The 15,585-nt window shown below is 39.8% G+C and overlaps 1 protein-coding gene across 5 annotated transcripts in view; it reads left to right on the forward strand.

Moving 5' to 3' along the window:
- The window catches only part of ENAH (enabled homolog (Drosophila)), a 74,121-nt gene that overhangs the window by 46,891 nt on the left and 11,645 nt on the right, over positions 1-15,585 (forward strand). For 3 of the 5 annotated variants that reach the window (XM_014950772.1, XM_014950773.1, XM_014950774.1), the window contains 6 exons: positions 6,209-6,528; positions 10,214-10,521; positions 10,790-10,932; positions 11,330-11,384; positions 11,684-11,732; positions 13,856-13,922. In XM_014950772.1, coding sequence (XP_014806258.1) covers positions 6,209-6,528; positions 10,214-10,521; positions 10,790-10,932; positions 11,330-11,384; positions 11,684-11,732; positions 13,856-13,922 — 942 coding nt within the window. Of the gene's footprint in view, positions 1-6,208; positions 6,529-7,751; positions 8,553-10,213; positions 10,522-10,789; positions 10,933-11,329; positions 11,385-11,683; positions 11,733-13,855; positions 13,923-15,585 lie in introns of all 5 variants that reach the window. The other 2 variants (XM_014950770.1, XM_014950771.1) reach the window with 1 other exon arrangement.

The raw sequence follows: 15,585 nt of genomic DNA on the forward strand, positions 1-15,585 counted from the left end.
ATTTTGATCGTTAATCATGGTTGATATTATACACTTACCTGCAGAACTTTTCACATAGTAGCGTTATTCCTAGATTTCTTGCTTATGTTGGGTTATAAAATTTACATTTTAAAAAAAGCACTAGTGAAGCACAGAATGAAAGATGCATACATGGTTGAATACTTTTGTATAATCACATTTGGTTTCTTACACAGAATGTCGTAACGGTAGCTTTCAGAACAGATAAAGTGCAGAATATACTACTGCAATATTTCAAGTTAGCAATGGTCAACCTTTGTGCTGCTTTTTGGGTGTCATCCTCGTGTCTGTCTTCCACCACGCCATGTACGTTTCTTTCAGAATAGGTAACAGCAGAAGCAAGAAACTGTTCTTCAAAAAAAGAAAAAACAAAACCAAAAACAAACTGATGTGGGACACAGACCTGAAAATCTCCCCTCAAGAAAATCTGGTTATGAATTTTTTTTAATTCAACATTATTTTTTTAAGTGGCTCAAATGACGTCCTTTTTCAATACATTGATCTTATTAGACATTTTTCTTTTTTCCCCATCCTCCTTCTTCTTGTTGTGTCTTTAAGCAGACAAAAGGGGAATAGAATTCCTATTGATCTTTCTGAGCGATTTGATGCCCTGCTTTGACACCAAGTTACTCAGCCAGTAAGGAATGGAATATGAAAGTGGTGTGTTCATAAATGATGACTAACAGCTGTCAAATACTATGTATTTATCTGCCTGCAGCTGACCTCTTCGCTCAACGTGGCAATTACTTCAGTCAGGCCTGTTCCTCAAGATATTTAGTTTTCTGCAGGCTTTGTCTTGGATCTTTGTTTTCTACAGTGAGTTTTAAGATCAAATGCTTCAAACCAGTTTCTGTTCATCTTGGAATGTTTATCAGCTCAGAGGCTGTTGGATTTGGATGCAATACAAAGATGCTTCTGTCTGTACTGTTCATGGAAATACCTCTGTTTTTAGTGTATCTGGCTTTGTGACAAGAACCCTTTTCGGTTTGTGGCTGAATTCTGTTACTCAGGTTGATATATGGCCTTCTTGGTGCGGTTTCCTATCATCTTTTTAGGGAAAAATTTAATGGCTTGATCTTGTATCCAAGAGCAAAGCCAAGCCAGTGTTCAAATCCTGAAGATTTATGTGAAGGTACAGAAAAACTTGCACCTGAGGAAGCAAGGTGACCTGCCAGAGCAGACAGCTATTTGCTTTCACAAACCATTTTAGCAATGGATTTGTTATATGCAGGTTTTTTTTTCTCTTGCTGACCTTGTGACAACAGCTCTGTTTTTTGACGCAGTGAGAGTTGTTTCATGCTGAGGCACATACTTTCTCTGGTGGAAGGATGGTCTTTCCACAAACTGAGACACTTGCAATAACTCTTCTGCAGATGACCCAAGATATGGGCTTAAATGTGAAAATTGTTCCAGAAAAAGACAGGTTCTCTCTGGCTGTCAAGTCTGCTCTGACAGAGTACTGTTTTACTGGTAAATGTGAAATTTCTTAATCTGTTTGAGATCTTTTTCTTCCCTTCAGCCCATGTTGTAATAGTCATATTTTAAGATAATTGATTGAGGCTTCGATTCTTTGAACTGAGTGTGTTAAAGCCCTTAGCAAAAGGGACCAGAGAATCTCTGTCGGTCGTTCACCTCCAGGAGCAGAGGCTAAAACAAGCTTTCTTTTTTCTTTTTTTTTTTCTGTAAAAATGCAAATCTAAAGGTATTAAATAATATTATTTTGAGAGAGCTTCCTAGTTGATGTGATCATCTGTTGAATGTAGTGATGTTATTTTCTAATGAAGGGCATGATAGAAAGTGATCTTAGTTTACATGAGGTATCGGCTCGTTTCATACAACATTAAGAGCTGAGATGGTAGCACGACTTCTTAATTATTATTCCCTTCTATGATCTGATTTGGAACATGCTAGGAAGGCTTTGTGTGTACCTGGGTAAACTAATAGCAACTCTGTTTGGCAGTTGTCATGTCAGAGAAATTATGAACGTCTTCACCATTGTGAAATGTGGGGTTTTGTTTCAGCAGGGATGCAACAGTGTGTACTTGACTCTGCTTGTTGCATTTTTCTCCTTGTGTTATTTCAAGAATGTAGTCACACTCCTGATTCTTGGCTGCCGGAAGAACTGAGGGATTAATGCTGAGTTCAAAGTCACAAGTTAGTATTGTAAATGTGATTCTTTCTTCATCCTCTGACTATGCCTCCTCCTACCTCCTTAATTGGACAGAAGTACAAGCGCAAGAAAAAGAGGGGAAATAACTTCAAAAGCTGTCGCAATATTCAAGTTAATTCAAAAATAACATGAACAAAAACCAGACAATACAAACAATTTTAATGTGTTGCTTTCACAGTGTTCTTGAATGTTCCCGTGCTTAGGAACTACCAAAGTCTGGACACTTCAGAAATGCTCTCACTGATGTTTAATGACTCTTTCTAATCTACTAATCCTTTTTCATAATATAATTTTGATCTCTGACAAAATTTTAAACTAAAATTACGTTTTCTAATGCGAACTAAACAAAATGAGAGGGTTTTCATGCAAACAAATCTATCCTCTGGTTTGTTTTTTTTTAATTGGCAGAATGAGTTCTTAATCTTTTTAAGCTATAACTGTTACATGTGTCAAGCTGTAATTCTTTCTTATTTTCAAATTTATCCTTGCTCATTAAGTTGTGTTGAAACAACTTGATTGCATTATTGGCATACTCATCTTTTGACCTGAGCCATTTGTAGTTTTCCATCTGAAAGTTTTAGTAAAATCCTTAAAAGTACTGAAAAAAAAAGTGGGTTGTGGTGTTGGGGTTGTGGGTTTTTTTTCTTGTTTTGGCTTGGGTTTTTTTTGCTTGCTTGTCATTGTTGATGAAGGGGTGCTTCAGCGATTATGTAATGGGAACAACTTAAAATGTAATACACCATCCTTGAGAATGATTTTTAAATCTCATACGTCTTACAGGATGGAGATTTTATATAAGAGAGGAAATGTTTGCAAGGCATTTTGCTGCCCTCTTTTGGTAGAGCATTTGTATTGTAAGGAACATGCTCAACTCATTCATAGTTTTTTATTTGTATGTTTAAAAAAAATCTGGTTTTCATCCTTTATTTCCTGAAGAAATGGAAAGTGAAAATTCTTTTACAAAAATAAAATGTTAAATACTGAATCACTCAATATGTTTATTTAATAATGAGAACTTTTTCATTTAGGTCCTGTGTAGGTGAAAGTGGTTATCTCACTGCTGTTAATATCTTCATAGACAGCCAGTACAGTTTGAGAGTATTGATTGCTGACTGAAATACCTATTTTAATTTTTTTTTTTAAGCTTTGCTATTATTAGTTGCATCGACTCTTTCCTCCCAGCTGTTGTATTAAGATGTCCTCATCACTCAGGATTTTGTAGACCTCCAGTTGTTTTTTCCAGAATGCAGAGTTCCAGCTCCTTTAGGTTTTTTTTTTTTTTGAGTGGAAGCTCCTTGGCACATTTGATCATAGTGTTTTGGGGCTCTTTGAACCTTTTCAGTTCTGTTGTATTCTCCATTTTGAGATGGGAACAGACACACAGGGTTTGTGAAGCATGATGATGGTATTTTCTATGCTGCTCTGTAATCCTTTCCTAATGTGTAGCATCTGTTTTGGAACAGAAAGTGTCAGTGAATGAATGTTGTCATAGAATTGTCTGTCATATCCCTAATATCTGGCTCCTGAGTCAGTGGCCAAATTGCAGTCCAGCATTTTACATGTGAATTTAGCAGGTTTCCCCTCTCTCCACTGCATCACTTCAGTTATATCTCAGTTGGGTTTTATTTTGCCAGTTTTATCACACAGTTACTTTGAGTTAGAAGATCCATTAGTAGTTCCTCACAATCAGTCATCCTCCTTGCTATCCTAAATAACTTAATATTAAGAAGCTTAGTCAAGAGCACCTCGGTGTTTCTTTTCCAGGTTGCTTATGAAAATAGGAAATGGCACAGCTGTTGGTATGGCTTATTGCAGAACTGCCTTGGTGACGCTGCTCTTGTGTGAGGAGTGACCTATATCGAGGTTCTATTTCTGTAAAGAAATGAAGAACTTAAGAAAAAGAAAATTGAAATATCTGGCAGCAGTTTGATATGTTATTAAACTCAGTGAATTGATACCTTCTAGTTTCATAAACTAAATATAACATGAAATGTTTATAACCTCAAATGCCTTATCTACGTTTTAGTTTTAGGATTAACACTGTGTACATTTCTAGGTAGAATACACTAGTTTCTGGCAAATGACTGAAAAAAACCGAACAAAATAAAAGCTGCTTTGGAAACTGTAAACATTGGCTCCTGCTTGCAATAGCCTTTTAGCTACAAATATCTGTGCATCCACCTCTCCTGTACAAAAATGAGCCTAAGAGGACCAAGCTGAAGTTGGCCATGATGAAAACCCTGCTTTCCTCTAATAATAGATTTTATCTGGGGGAGAAAGAGCACATAATAAAAGTAGTTTTGTAAAACACAGAGCAAGCCAAAATGTAATGCCAAAAATATTTTTAATATTCCTTTTGGAGCTTATATTTGTGGTTTATGTTGTATTCTGTTGATATTTTGTAGAAATCCCCTACTCATTCCAAATATGTGTCAGGCAGTTACCAGACTTTTTGGTGGACTTCAGAGGCTAAAAATCAAGCATTTAATATGCTGAGCTGCAGCCCTAATTTCTTAGTGACTGCTATTACAACTTTATTATATGGGAGATCAGGAGCTGACGGAAGAACTGATACAGGAGCAGAACTATTTTGCAGCTTCCAACAATGTTAGGTGACAAGTTCAGTAGGAAAAAGTCCTTTTGGTGTACATAACTGGAATTGAATTCGTTTTAGCAATATTTCAGTATTTAATGGGGTTTTATGTTTATTTTTTAAAGGAAAAACATTGTTTTGAAAGAAGATGGACTTCGATAGTAACAGTATATGAGCTGGGGTTTACAGTTCTGCCAGTATTTTCTGAGCAGGAATAGGAATGAAATAGCTGAAGTTCCCTTCATTTTCAGGCTTCAGTTTTACATGGCTCTAAGCATTAAGTGTAGAATTACTAATGGCTTTTCCAAATAAGATTGCCCAGCAGCAGTCTATAGAAAACACATATCTAGTAGCTTAAGGTGTCAAAATTTAGGTCTCCTTTTTGCTTTATAGTTAAAAGCTGCCTGTACTTTGAATTCAGAAGCTATCTTCAGTTTGCGCCTGAAGCATAGCAGAAAAAATGGCTGTGTGTTTTATATACAAGTTCTTATTTTTAAATATGTTGATTTCTTGAAAAGACAAATTGAAATAGAGGATGATAACTAACAAGATTTTTGGTGATACATATTGACAGGAACATAGTGGCCGCAGCTTTGAGGAGAATATGCCGGATTTTTCTTTCAGTAGCAAGTTCCTCCAAGAGATGAAAAAACTTTGAAAATCAAAAAGCTGTATTTCAGCTGACTAGAAACATTTATCTTCTTTCAATATATTTTTAAAAACAAAAGAACATATTAAAAAGATTGGGGAAAGAAGCAAAAGGGGTGTGTACAGCTTTTCTTTCCCATTGTATTTTTGCAGGGCAGTCATTTATTTCAGCCAACCTGGTGGGTTTGGCAGTGAATTTTGTATGATTCCTTCTTACCTGTGTTCTTGTCTTGATGCTGGTTAAGCTGTATGTGTGTGTAGTAGTATGCAGGGGAAGGGGGACACATACACATTCTGATGCTTCTGTAAAATTTGGATAAATACTGGCTGACTAGTTTATCTGAAAAATGTAATTTGTTTGGGGGTGAGGTTTTTTGGATGAGTATTTGTGTTACTGCTATTTCACTGTACTTTTATTTGCTGCTTCGAGTATAAAATACTGTGCAAAGAACAAATGTAACTTCATATCCCGAACTGGGAAGATTGCATCAGTTAGTAAATCATCAGCGGCAGCTTTCTGTTCTTGTAATGTTAAATTAGTTACGGGGAAATTTGATGCATGATTCTTTTTACTGTAAGCATAATGCAACTATTATTATCCAGCTCAGAAAAATAACATGTAGAGTTAAGAATTTTATGTAGTTACAAACGCTGTGCTTTTGTTCTCGCTGGTGCCAAGAGTGTTGATGAGTTTATCTCTTCTTGTCCTGTAACAGTTGCTTGATATTTTTGGTTTTTCGCTTTGCAGCTTAGCCTTTTTCCTTTTCTCACGATTGTAGACAGTTGCAAGAGCAGCAGAGGCAGAAGGAGCTGGAACGGGAGAGGCTGGATCGTGAACGAATGGAACGGGAGAGGCTGGAGAGAGAGAGGCTAGAAAGGGAAAGACTTGAAAGAGAGCGCCTAGAGCAGGAGCAACTGGAGAGAGAACGGCAAGAAAGGGAACGGCAAGAACGCCTAGAAAGGGAGAGACAAGAGAAAGAGAGGCAGGATCGAGAGAGACTGGAACGACTCGAACGGGAAAGGCAAGAAAGAGAACGGCAAGAACAGTTGGAAAGGGAACAATTGGAATGGGAAAGAGAGAGAAGAATTTCAAATGCCGGTAAGAATTTCAAAACTGAGTGTATTCGAGTACCAGACTGCTCTTTATGTGTTTGGGTGATGGAGTGGGAGAGAAGCAACAAAGGGCAGTGAGTACACTTGTGCAACAACAGTCAGTACTTCAGGCTTGTATTTGCTCAAATGCCTTCCTTCTTATGGCAAGAAGTCCAAGATTTTTGACTCTCCTGTCATAATTTTCCATTAACTCTGAAATATTTTTTTTGTTACTGTTTGCTCACTCCATTGCCGTGCTCTTCACATTACTGGAAGAACTTGAATCATATTGGGCACCTTCAACATTGGTTATAGTATGAAGAGTTAAAATTTCTAAATTCCTTATCATTGTTTGCTCTATTAAACAAGATACACTCTCACTACATAATTTGGGGAAAAAACCCCCCAAAACCAAACATACCAGGTTGAGCGCGTTAATGTAGAAGGTATGTACCTACATAAGGCAAAGTAATAGTGTGAGAAATGCCTTTCAGTATGAAGTCTTGCTTAATTTATCATTGTAGTAACATTTCAGTGAAATGTATTATAGGTATTTGTAGATAAGGTAATGCACTGCCTGCGGATATCCAGCAATGACTGAAAGCTTTCTCATTTTGGTAATACCATGGAATATTAGGCAAGCACTTGGTTGTTCTTTAGTAAAAAGCTCAATTTACATAGATCAGCTCATGGTAGAAGTCGAGGAATACTATGTCAGAGACAGTAGCTTTAGAGCAGAGGATTTTATTGGTAGTTTTATTCCCAGTACTTTCCAGTTTGTGATCGAGCTTTTTCTGGGGAAGAGAAAGACGATACCTACTTGCTGCCTATGGTACGAGTTCTGTTAGTGGAGTTGTAGCAAATGTTAAGATCACTACACTTGCTTGCAGTTTGCAACCAAACGAGAAGATAAAAGCTGATAAAAGACTGATTAATCAACCCTGTATCTAATCCATCTCCCAGATGGGATTTGAGAGAACTTACTCTAGAATGTACTTGTAAATCCGAATGTTGGCACAAAAATAGTTGGTAAAATTTAAAAGCAGCTGTTGGTAATATGTAAAACTTTCCTAACAGTATTTTTCACTTGTGCCTAATCCTCTGGTACTAACTGTAGTCTACATTTATACATTTTGTTTGAATGCTGGTTTTGTTGCTTCATTAGCTCCCTTTTTCTCTTTCTCCCTTTTTTTATCCTGCCTTTGCTGCTGCTTTCCATCTTCTGTCCAGCTCCATCTTTCGACAACTCCCCGTATAGCACTCCACTTCCTGACTACTCCAGTTGCCAGCCTCCTTCAGCACCTCCTCCATCATATGCAAAAGCAGTCTCGGCACCACTGGCGGAGGCCACCCCGGAGTACGCTGTAGTGACTTCTGCACCACCGACTTCCACCCCCCCTACACCGCCTCTAAGGCACTCTGCATCACGTTTTGCTACATCCTTAGGCTCGGCTTTCCACCCCGTTCTCCCCCATTACGCCACGGTTCCTCGCCCGCTGAACAAAAGTTCTCGGCCCCCTTCTCCCGTCAACGCCCCAGCCACTTTGCCTCCGAACGCAAAGCCTGTTGCCTGGTCCGCCCCCAGTTTTGCCCCCCTTCCTCCATCTCCTCCAGTCATGATAAGCAGCCCGCCAGGCAAAGCCACCGGTCCGAGACCTGTCCTCCCAGTGTCGGCTTCTAATCCGGCCACCCAAATGTCCACATCTCCCACGGCTCCTAACGGGCTTCCTGAAAACCTGGCTTATCCGGTTCCTTCACCTTCTACCTCAGGTCCAACTCCGCCTCCGCCACCTCCTCCCCCCCCACTGCCTTCCTTTCCGCCTCTCTCACTCTCTGGACCTCAAGCTTCTCCTTCTCCCAACTCCCCCAATGCCTCGACTCCCTCGTCCAAGCCTAGTGTTCTCCCTTCTCCCTCTGCAGCTCCCCCTGCCTCTGTTGAGAACTCTCTAAACTCTGTGCTGGGAGACTCCTCTGCTTCTGAGCCAGTCTTGCAGGCAGCCTCTCAGCCCGTTGAACCTACGACCCAGCAGGGTAAGGCTTTCTGTTATTGCTACTAATGCGCTAATCAGGAATGCAGTTCCATTTACCAATTGGTATCCGAGCCCATAACTGCCCTGAAGAATTAATGCGATGCTTCCAAAAGTTGCAGTGATCTTAATACCACAGCAAATACCATGTGGAGAACTCTGGGGTATGGGAGACTTCACAGCTCCGTGGAGAAGAGCCAGCGTTCTGTGGCCCGCCAGAAGTAAAATTCTGGTTTCTTGAGCTCTGGCTTGTCAAATACTTGCTGGGTAAATCTTATCTGGAACGTGGTGTTAGCAGGCAGAACCTGTAGTTTCCTGATGGCAGCCAACATATGTGTGGCTTTGGACATGTGAATATCTTTAAGCAAGGAATAATCTGGATCACTTTGGTAGCCTGTGTAGTTTCAAACTTAGGAAGTAGTATGTAACACCTGTAGCATTACTTTCTGGACAGTGGTTGTATTTTGATGCATGGCTGTATGCTCACGTATATCTATCTATATAGACAGGTCTTTCTGTGGTATTCTACTACTGTAGCTAAAAAAACTTTAGAAGAAAATTTTGGTTAAGCAGGTGACAGTCTTAGTGAACACTCTACCAATTTGATGGAAATGTGCTTTCCATGGAGGTAAATGTCCTCGTTAATCTGCATCCTGCTTTGATTTAATAGCTTTAGGGTCTTTGTATGTGAGTCTGTGGAAGCTCAGCTAAAGGTGTGGGCAGAGGAGCTCCTGGGGGATGGCCTTGTAGTGTAGGGTAGAAGTGTGTGCTCAGGTGGTGAGTGGTACCAAGAGGAGTTAAAAAGGCTTTTAAATTTACACAGTGGTTAGCAGAGTAGGACATCCGGAGGAGCCATGTGGGAAATTCCTGCCTGCAGAGGTTGCTGAAGGTGGTCGATCACGTGGCATTTTTAGTGGTTTATGGCAATTTGGGCGAGACGGGGGCAGGATGTGTGGGGCTGTTTTCCTAGTCACAGTTCCTATAATAATACCAACACGGTAATCATCAGAATATTCTTTCTTTGATGTACAATACAAAATGCATCTTAGAGTAAAATTAAAGCATTAGAGCAATCATAGATAAAAAAATAGAAGAGCTTGTTCCTATCAGCTTAAAATGCATCAGTCTTCTAACTCACTAATTACTGCTTGTATTAAATTATTAAAGCTGATTCCTGGAATGTTTTTTAGAGGAAAGATCCTTATACAGTGTAGAAATTAGTGTTGGAACTCAAACAGTTGAAGGGTTTGGATGTTCAGATGGTGTGTTAAGTGCTTGTTAGTGCAATGAGAAGTGCAATGAGAATATTTAGCACCGTTGGGACAAACAGTATAGTTCCTATAGGGTCTGGTGCTTGTGCCTCACTCAACTCTTTATAAAAGCTTCGCTTGTTTCCCAGTGCAAGGTTATTGCTTGCAGCACAGAACCTGACTGGAGAGGTTTTCAATCTGAAACTGTCTGATCTCTCATATCATACTACGTAATATTTTTAGTGCGTTTAATAAGAATGTTTCTTTCCTGCTGAAACTCGCAGTGTTTTCTTCCCTGTAAAAAGGACCCTTAATGTCTCATACTCTGAACAAAAGAACCAGTATTTCAGTGGACATTAAGATCTTTCTTTTCAAAATCCTTAATGCGGTCTCTTTGTTTTCTCTTTGATACTAGGTGTTGTCCAAGGACCACCTGCACCTCCTCCCCCCCCCCCCCTGCCCCCTGGCCCAGCTCAGTCTTCAGTAGCAGCCCCACCTCCTCCTGGCCCACCACCACCACCTCCGCTTCCACCGTCAGGGCCTCCGCCGCCGCCACCACCTCCTCCTCCGCTTCCCAGCCAAGTTCCTCCCGTTCCCCCTCCACCTCCTGCTCCCCCCCTCCCTTCCTCTGGATTTTCAGCGGGATTCGTGTCGGAAGAAAACCGCCCTTTAACTGGACTAGCAGCCGCACTTGCTGGAGCCAAACTTAGGAAAGTCTCACGGGTAAATACAGCTTTTGTTTCTTTTTTTTCCGATTCCCATCTCTAAATCCTGTCTTCCTGAACTGGCTGTAATTTTTCTTCAAGATGCGTAGCGGTGTAAAGACTTTTGGGGTAGGCTTAATTCATTATTAAAAAAGCGTTACAAGATGTACTACCAGCTCATCATGTTCTCTATACAGTTACTTTTTTCTTGTCTGTGAACTTTTCTTTCTTTCATCGTCGGCTATCGTTTTATTTGCACATCTCCTGTTATTTTGTGTGTTACGAAGGGTGAAGACTCCTCCAGTTCAAGTGGAGGAGGCGGCGGCGGCGGCTCTGCTTCATCTAAAACAGAGAGTACCCGTGGAAATGGACCCCTTCCCTTGGGAGGCAGTGGGTTGATGGAAGAAATGAGTGCCCTGCTGGCCAGGAGGTAAGGATCTGTTCATGTACTCCAGCTGCTGGGTCAGCACAGAGGGAGGATTTTGGGTGCCTGCTTGCAGCTGGCGAAGGATCAAATAAATAAGCATGGGCTTGCTCATGTGGTTGCTTTGTGAAGTTGATAACATTTAGTGAATAGTCGTTTTCACTTGAGTGTAATCGAGTACTTCTGTGTAACTCTTTGTGCAGCAGCAGGGGAGGGGATACAGACTTCAAGAGGAGAAAGAATTGCACAATTGCTTTGGCAGGAGGGCTTTGTCCTTGAAAGTACTTTTTTTAAACACTACTTTTCAATTATCAAGCTATCAAGCTGTGTGTATCTTTACGCGAAACAACATTCTTCCTTCTTAAAGCCATGATGATCTTGGTAACTTTGTCTCTGCTTATAGGAGAAGAATTGCTGAAAAGGGATCAACAGAACCAGAGCAGAAAGAAGACAAAACTGTGAGTTGAGAAATTTTATCTACTTCACATTATTCAATACTAGATTATAACAAAGAATCTAATGGTGTATCTGAGAGATTGTTTATACTTTACCATATATATACATACACACACAACACCACTATTTTGTGAAGTGCACAGTGCTTGCACATTTTAAACATACAATTGCGCAGAACCATTTAAATCTATATAAAAAGTGGAATAAATATTTGAACAGTTGAGAATAATCTGTTAGATTCACAAGAGCCAAAGGTGTTTATTTTCCTTCTCTCCTCCTCCTCTCTCCTCCCTTTTAATAGGAAGAATCGGAGTCTTCAACTTCTAAGGTTTCTTCAACAAGCACACCAGGTAAGTAGCACAGGTTTGTGAACTCTGTGACTCTGTAATGCTAAAACCTAATGATGAGTCTCAGCCAGCTGTGCTGAATTTGGGAGCCTTCCTCTCCTTCCATGTTTATAGCTTGGCATTTTGCTGTAGAGTGGGTCCTGATTCAGAAGATGGCAGGTAAAAAGAGCATCCACTGGAACAGTGTGCTTGGTATAGGGGTCTCCTGTGTCAAACCTATGGGGCTGAGGCACAAGCAGTTGGTGGTGAAGGGGAAAGCAGCTGTCCTTCAGTCCTTGCAGGACATGAGCTGGGACAGTAGTTTGCTTCCTTCAAGGCCAATGTACAGCAGTATCAGAGTCAGATAGAAGCAGTTGCTGCTTCCAGGTACTTTACTAAGGTTTCTCTCACAACAAATATCCTTTCTAAATCAATATAAGTGTATGGAGTTAGAAATTCAACTGTGATCCCTCTGCTGGGATATGCTGGTGGCAGGGTTAGGAACTGTGTACCCAACACTTCTGCTGCAGTCAGTAAGGAAAGCTTGTGTGTCATCAGCCTTGTAGCCGGCCGAGATGTACTGTCAGCACATATGTGTGTTCATACTCTAAATGCTTGTGTTACCAGGGCTCAAGTGGCGCTCAAGACTTTATTTTCCTGTACTTCAGTAGTACCTTCTTGCACACTTACCTTCCCTGGCCACCTCCCCACTATGCACATACAAAAGCAGGAGGATATGCCATATAACCTGAAGTTTATCATCCCCAAAAGATACTGGAAGCAGAAGGCAGATGACTGGGTAACGAATATACCAGTCTCCAGTATGTTTTAGCTTTCTTTGTTGATTGCTTGCCCAAGTGTTTACTTCCATACTTTTTCACTAGATGATTCAGCCACGTGACAGTCTGCAGACCTTAATATTGAAAACCACTGCTGTAGAGTGAGCAAAATCCAGGTGGCCACTGGCTGTTGGGTAAAAAAGAGAGCTGGGAGCTAAGTGTGTCCCAATGGAAATAACTGAAAAAATGTTAGTATTGAGATACAGCCCATAGTCTAAAGAAACTAGAATGCAAGATTTAGGTAAGACCACTTAAGGGCAAAAAAAATAAACTCATTCACCATGCAAGAACGTAAAAGAAAGAGTCCTTAAGTGAACTGTTTGCCTTATTTCAGCTGTGATTTCTGTGCATCTGCTGTTGACAAACAAACCTGCACAATAAAGCTGGCTCTCACATGTCACTTTAGATCACAGTAATAAACTCAGGGTGGCGAGTCAGAGTTCCTTGGAGAGGATTCTAAGCAGAACTGAAAGCAGGCTCCAGAATGGAAAGTGAAGCATGAGTGTGTAATCAAGTTAGGTTGGGCTTTTAAATCTTTACAAATTAGAATAGACTAGACCCAAACATCCTCTTCTGCAGTGTATCATAGAGTGCTTGCCCATAGTGTATAAGCTGCCCACATGGAAAAAGAGATGCACAGTACAACTTTATCTGGTATCACGGGTGGTAAGTAAACAAACTAAAATCTCTTCTGGATCCAAAACCTTCCGTTTTGACTCTGTATTATTTTGAAAGGGGAAAATGATACATTGCAACTTTAGAAGTATCTTTATGGAGATAAGACTTTGGTAGAAAATAAATACTGTGTTGCTGGAAGGTATTCTAGTTGGGTGAGGTTGTATTGTCCCTGCTATGGCTTCCTTGAAATTGACACTGAAGTAATTTTATCTAATTCATTAACAGCTCAGGAAAACTCCTTTAGCTTAAAAACATATTCCCATAGTATATGAAGCTGACTATTTGCTTACAATTCCAGAATTTCATATTTCCGCAGCTGAAGCAATAAAACCATAAAGTGTAGGCAGACCTTCTCCCAGTTGGATTAAGAATCAAATGGCATTTACAATGTCTAGAATAAAAGTGAGACTTTAAGGTGCTATGACAACATAAATGGTAGTAGGACTAAAAATACGATGAATACAACAGGAGGTAGCTTAGTAGTAAAAACAAACAAACAAGAACAAGCGAAAACAACCCAAACAAACCAGAAAAGACTGACTAAAGTTGTCAGGCAATTAAAGTTTCCTCATGTGAATTGCACAACAAATAGAAAAAGACAGGTTTTCATCTTCTCATTATGTTTTTCAGAACTAACAAGAAAGCCTTGGGAAAGAACAAATACAGTGAATGGAAGCAAGTCACCTGTTATCTCCAGGTATTTCCTTTTGTTCCAGCCATCTTTTCCTTGCTTTTGCTATTGTTGCTCATGCCACTAAAAATACTGGACTGAAACAGCAAAAATTATCTTAATAATACTAAAAGCAAAATGTAGGGGCTTAAAATTACTGCTGTGGAACTGCTTTTGGCAGTTCTAATTAAGAAAGAAGAGTTGCTTTTGGAGGATGCCAGCAGGTGAAAATTTTGACAGTAAAGTCGAAAGTAAAATCCAGAAGGATTCCTTAACAATTGCTGGTGTATAACTCCAATTATTAAACATTGCTGTGGGCAAACGTATACCTTAACTCCTTCTATTTCTTTAAATTTTAAAGTCTGAAATTTCCTGCAAGGGAAAACCAAATTCAGTGCTGTGATTCATATGTTCAGTAGTAAATCTAGTGAATAGGTTTTCTCCTTTCTTTTTCTGTGCTGGTCATAGAATGGTTATCTCGATACTTAAGCCATCTTGGTGAGATTTGATTCTGTGATAATTTTGAGTCCCTGTGTCACACCAATCCAAGGAAGACCATCAGAAAGAACTGTAGAAATATTATACCTCTTTCAGTGCATTAACGTATCTTGGGTAACTTGTCAGCTGGAACTTTGGTAGGCGTTTCAGAAACACACAAGAATGAAATGGCTGCTTTAGCAATTTATTTTTAGATATATTCAATTGCCGTTTACATTCATTAGAAGGCTTTTGGTTCATTTTAGAATTCCTGTATATTCTGTGTACAGAGGTTAAAGGGTTCTGACCTCTGATAACTTTGTCAGATTACCTGAATTTCTTGAGAGAAAACAAAAGAACATGTTAAACTTGAGAAAGAGGTGTTTAAAATTACTTGAATTCTCATTAAAATTCTGGCCTGTTGGAAGCAGCTATGCAAGAATTGATGATCAGAGAATTAAAACCAGTTATTCTCCAAGTGGCATTACTTGTGATCGAGGTTGCCATTGAGTTCTTCAGTTCTAAACTGCAGCACTAATCAGTCTCAGCCTGTATCTGTCTGTTCTTGCCTGTCTCAGAAATAACCAGGTCCAGGAGTTTAAAATATCTGCAGTCACGATGCTGGCTGGTTGGTTTGTGTTTTGTCAAAAAGTAGGTGACATTGGTGGTGATATCCTGTCTGCTATACTATCGGTGTAACAAAATACTGCTTTACCTGTAGCCTTGACTTCCCCCTACCTGCTTCTCCCTTATCACCTGTTTTAACCAAGGTCTCTTGTTTTCAAGCAGATCGAGATATCAATAGATGTCACAGAAATAGCTTGTGTAAGGAATCCTAAAGAGTGTTTTTATTTGAAGATAGTTGCTGACCTGGCCCTTTGGCTATAAATGCCCTATGTATAAGCAATGGAAGAAAGGGAAGTGAAGGGATTAATAAATGAGCAACTTTCCTTATCAGACTCCTTTGGAGAGTCTGGCATGTCCTTAAGTCTTCATTCTGCCTGTCTCTACAGCTGTAGCTTCTTGTAAAGTGTTTTATGGAGCCGATCACATTGATCCTTTTCCAACTGGGGAAATTTGGGTGTCACTGAGGGCTGTTTAAAAAGGTTTTCCGATCTAGAGCAGTACAGATGTTTTGTGACTTCTCTTGAGATGTATTAAGAAAATCTCTATCATGCTGTTTTTTCAGTCATCCAATGCGAAATGTTGACAG

The sequence above is a fragment of the Calidris pugnax genome, unplaced genomic scaffold (genome assembly GCF_001431845.1).
Source record: "Calidris pugnax isolate Ruff unplaced genomic scaffold, ASM143184v1 scaffold24, whole genome shotgun sequence".
Classification (NCBI taxonomy): domain Eukaryota; kingdom Metazoa; phylum Chordata; class Aves; order Charadriiformes; family Scolopacidae; genus Calidris; species Calidris pugnax.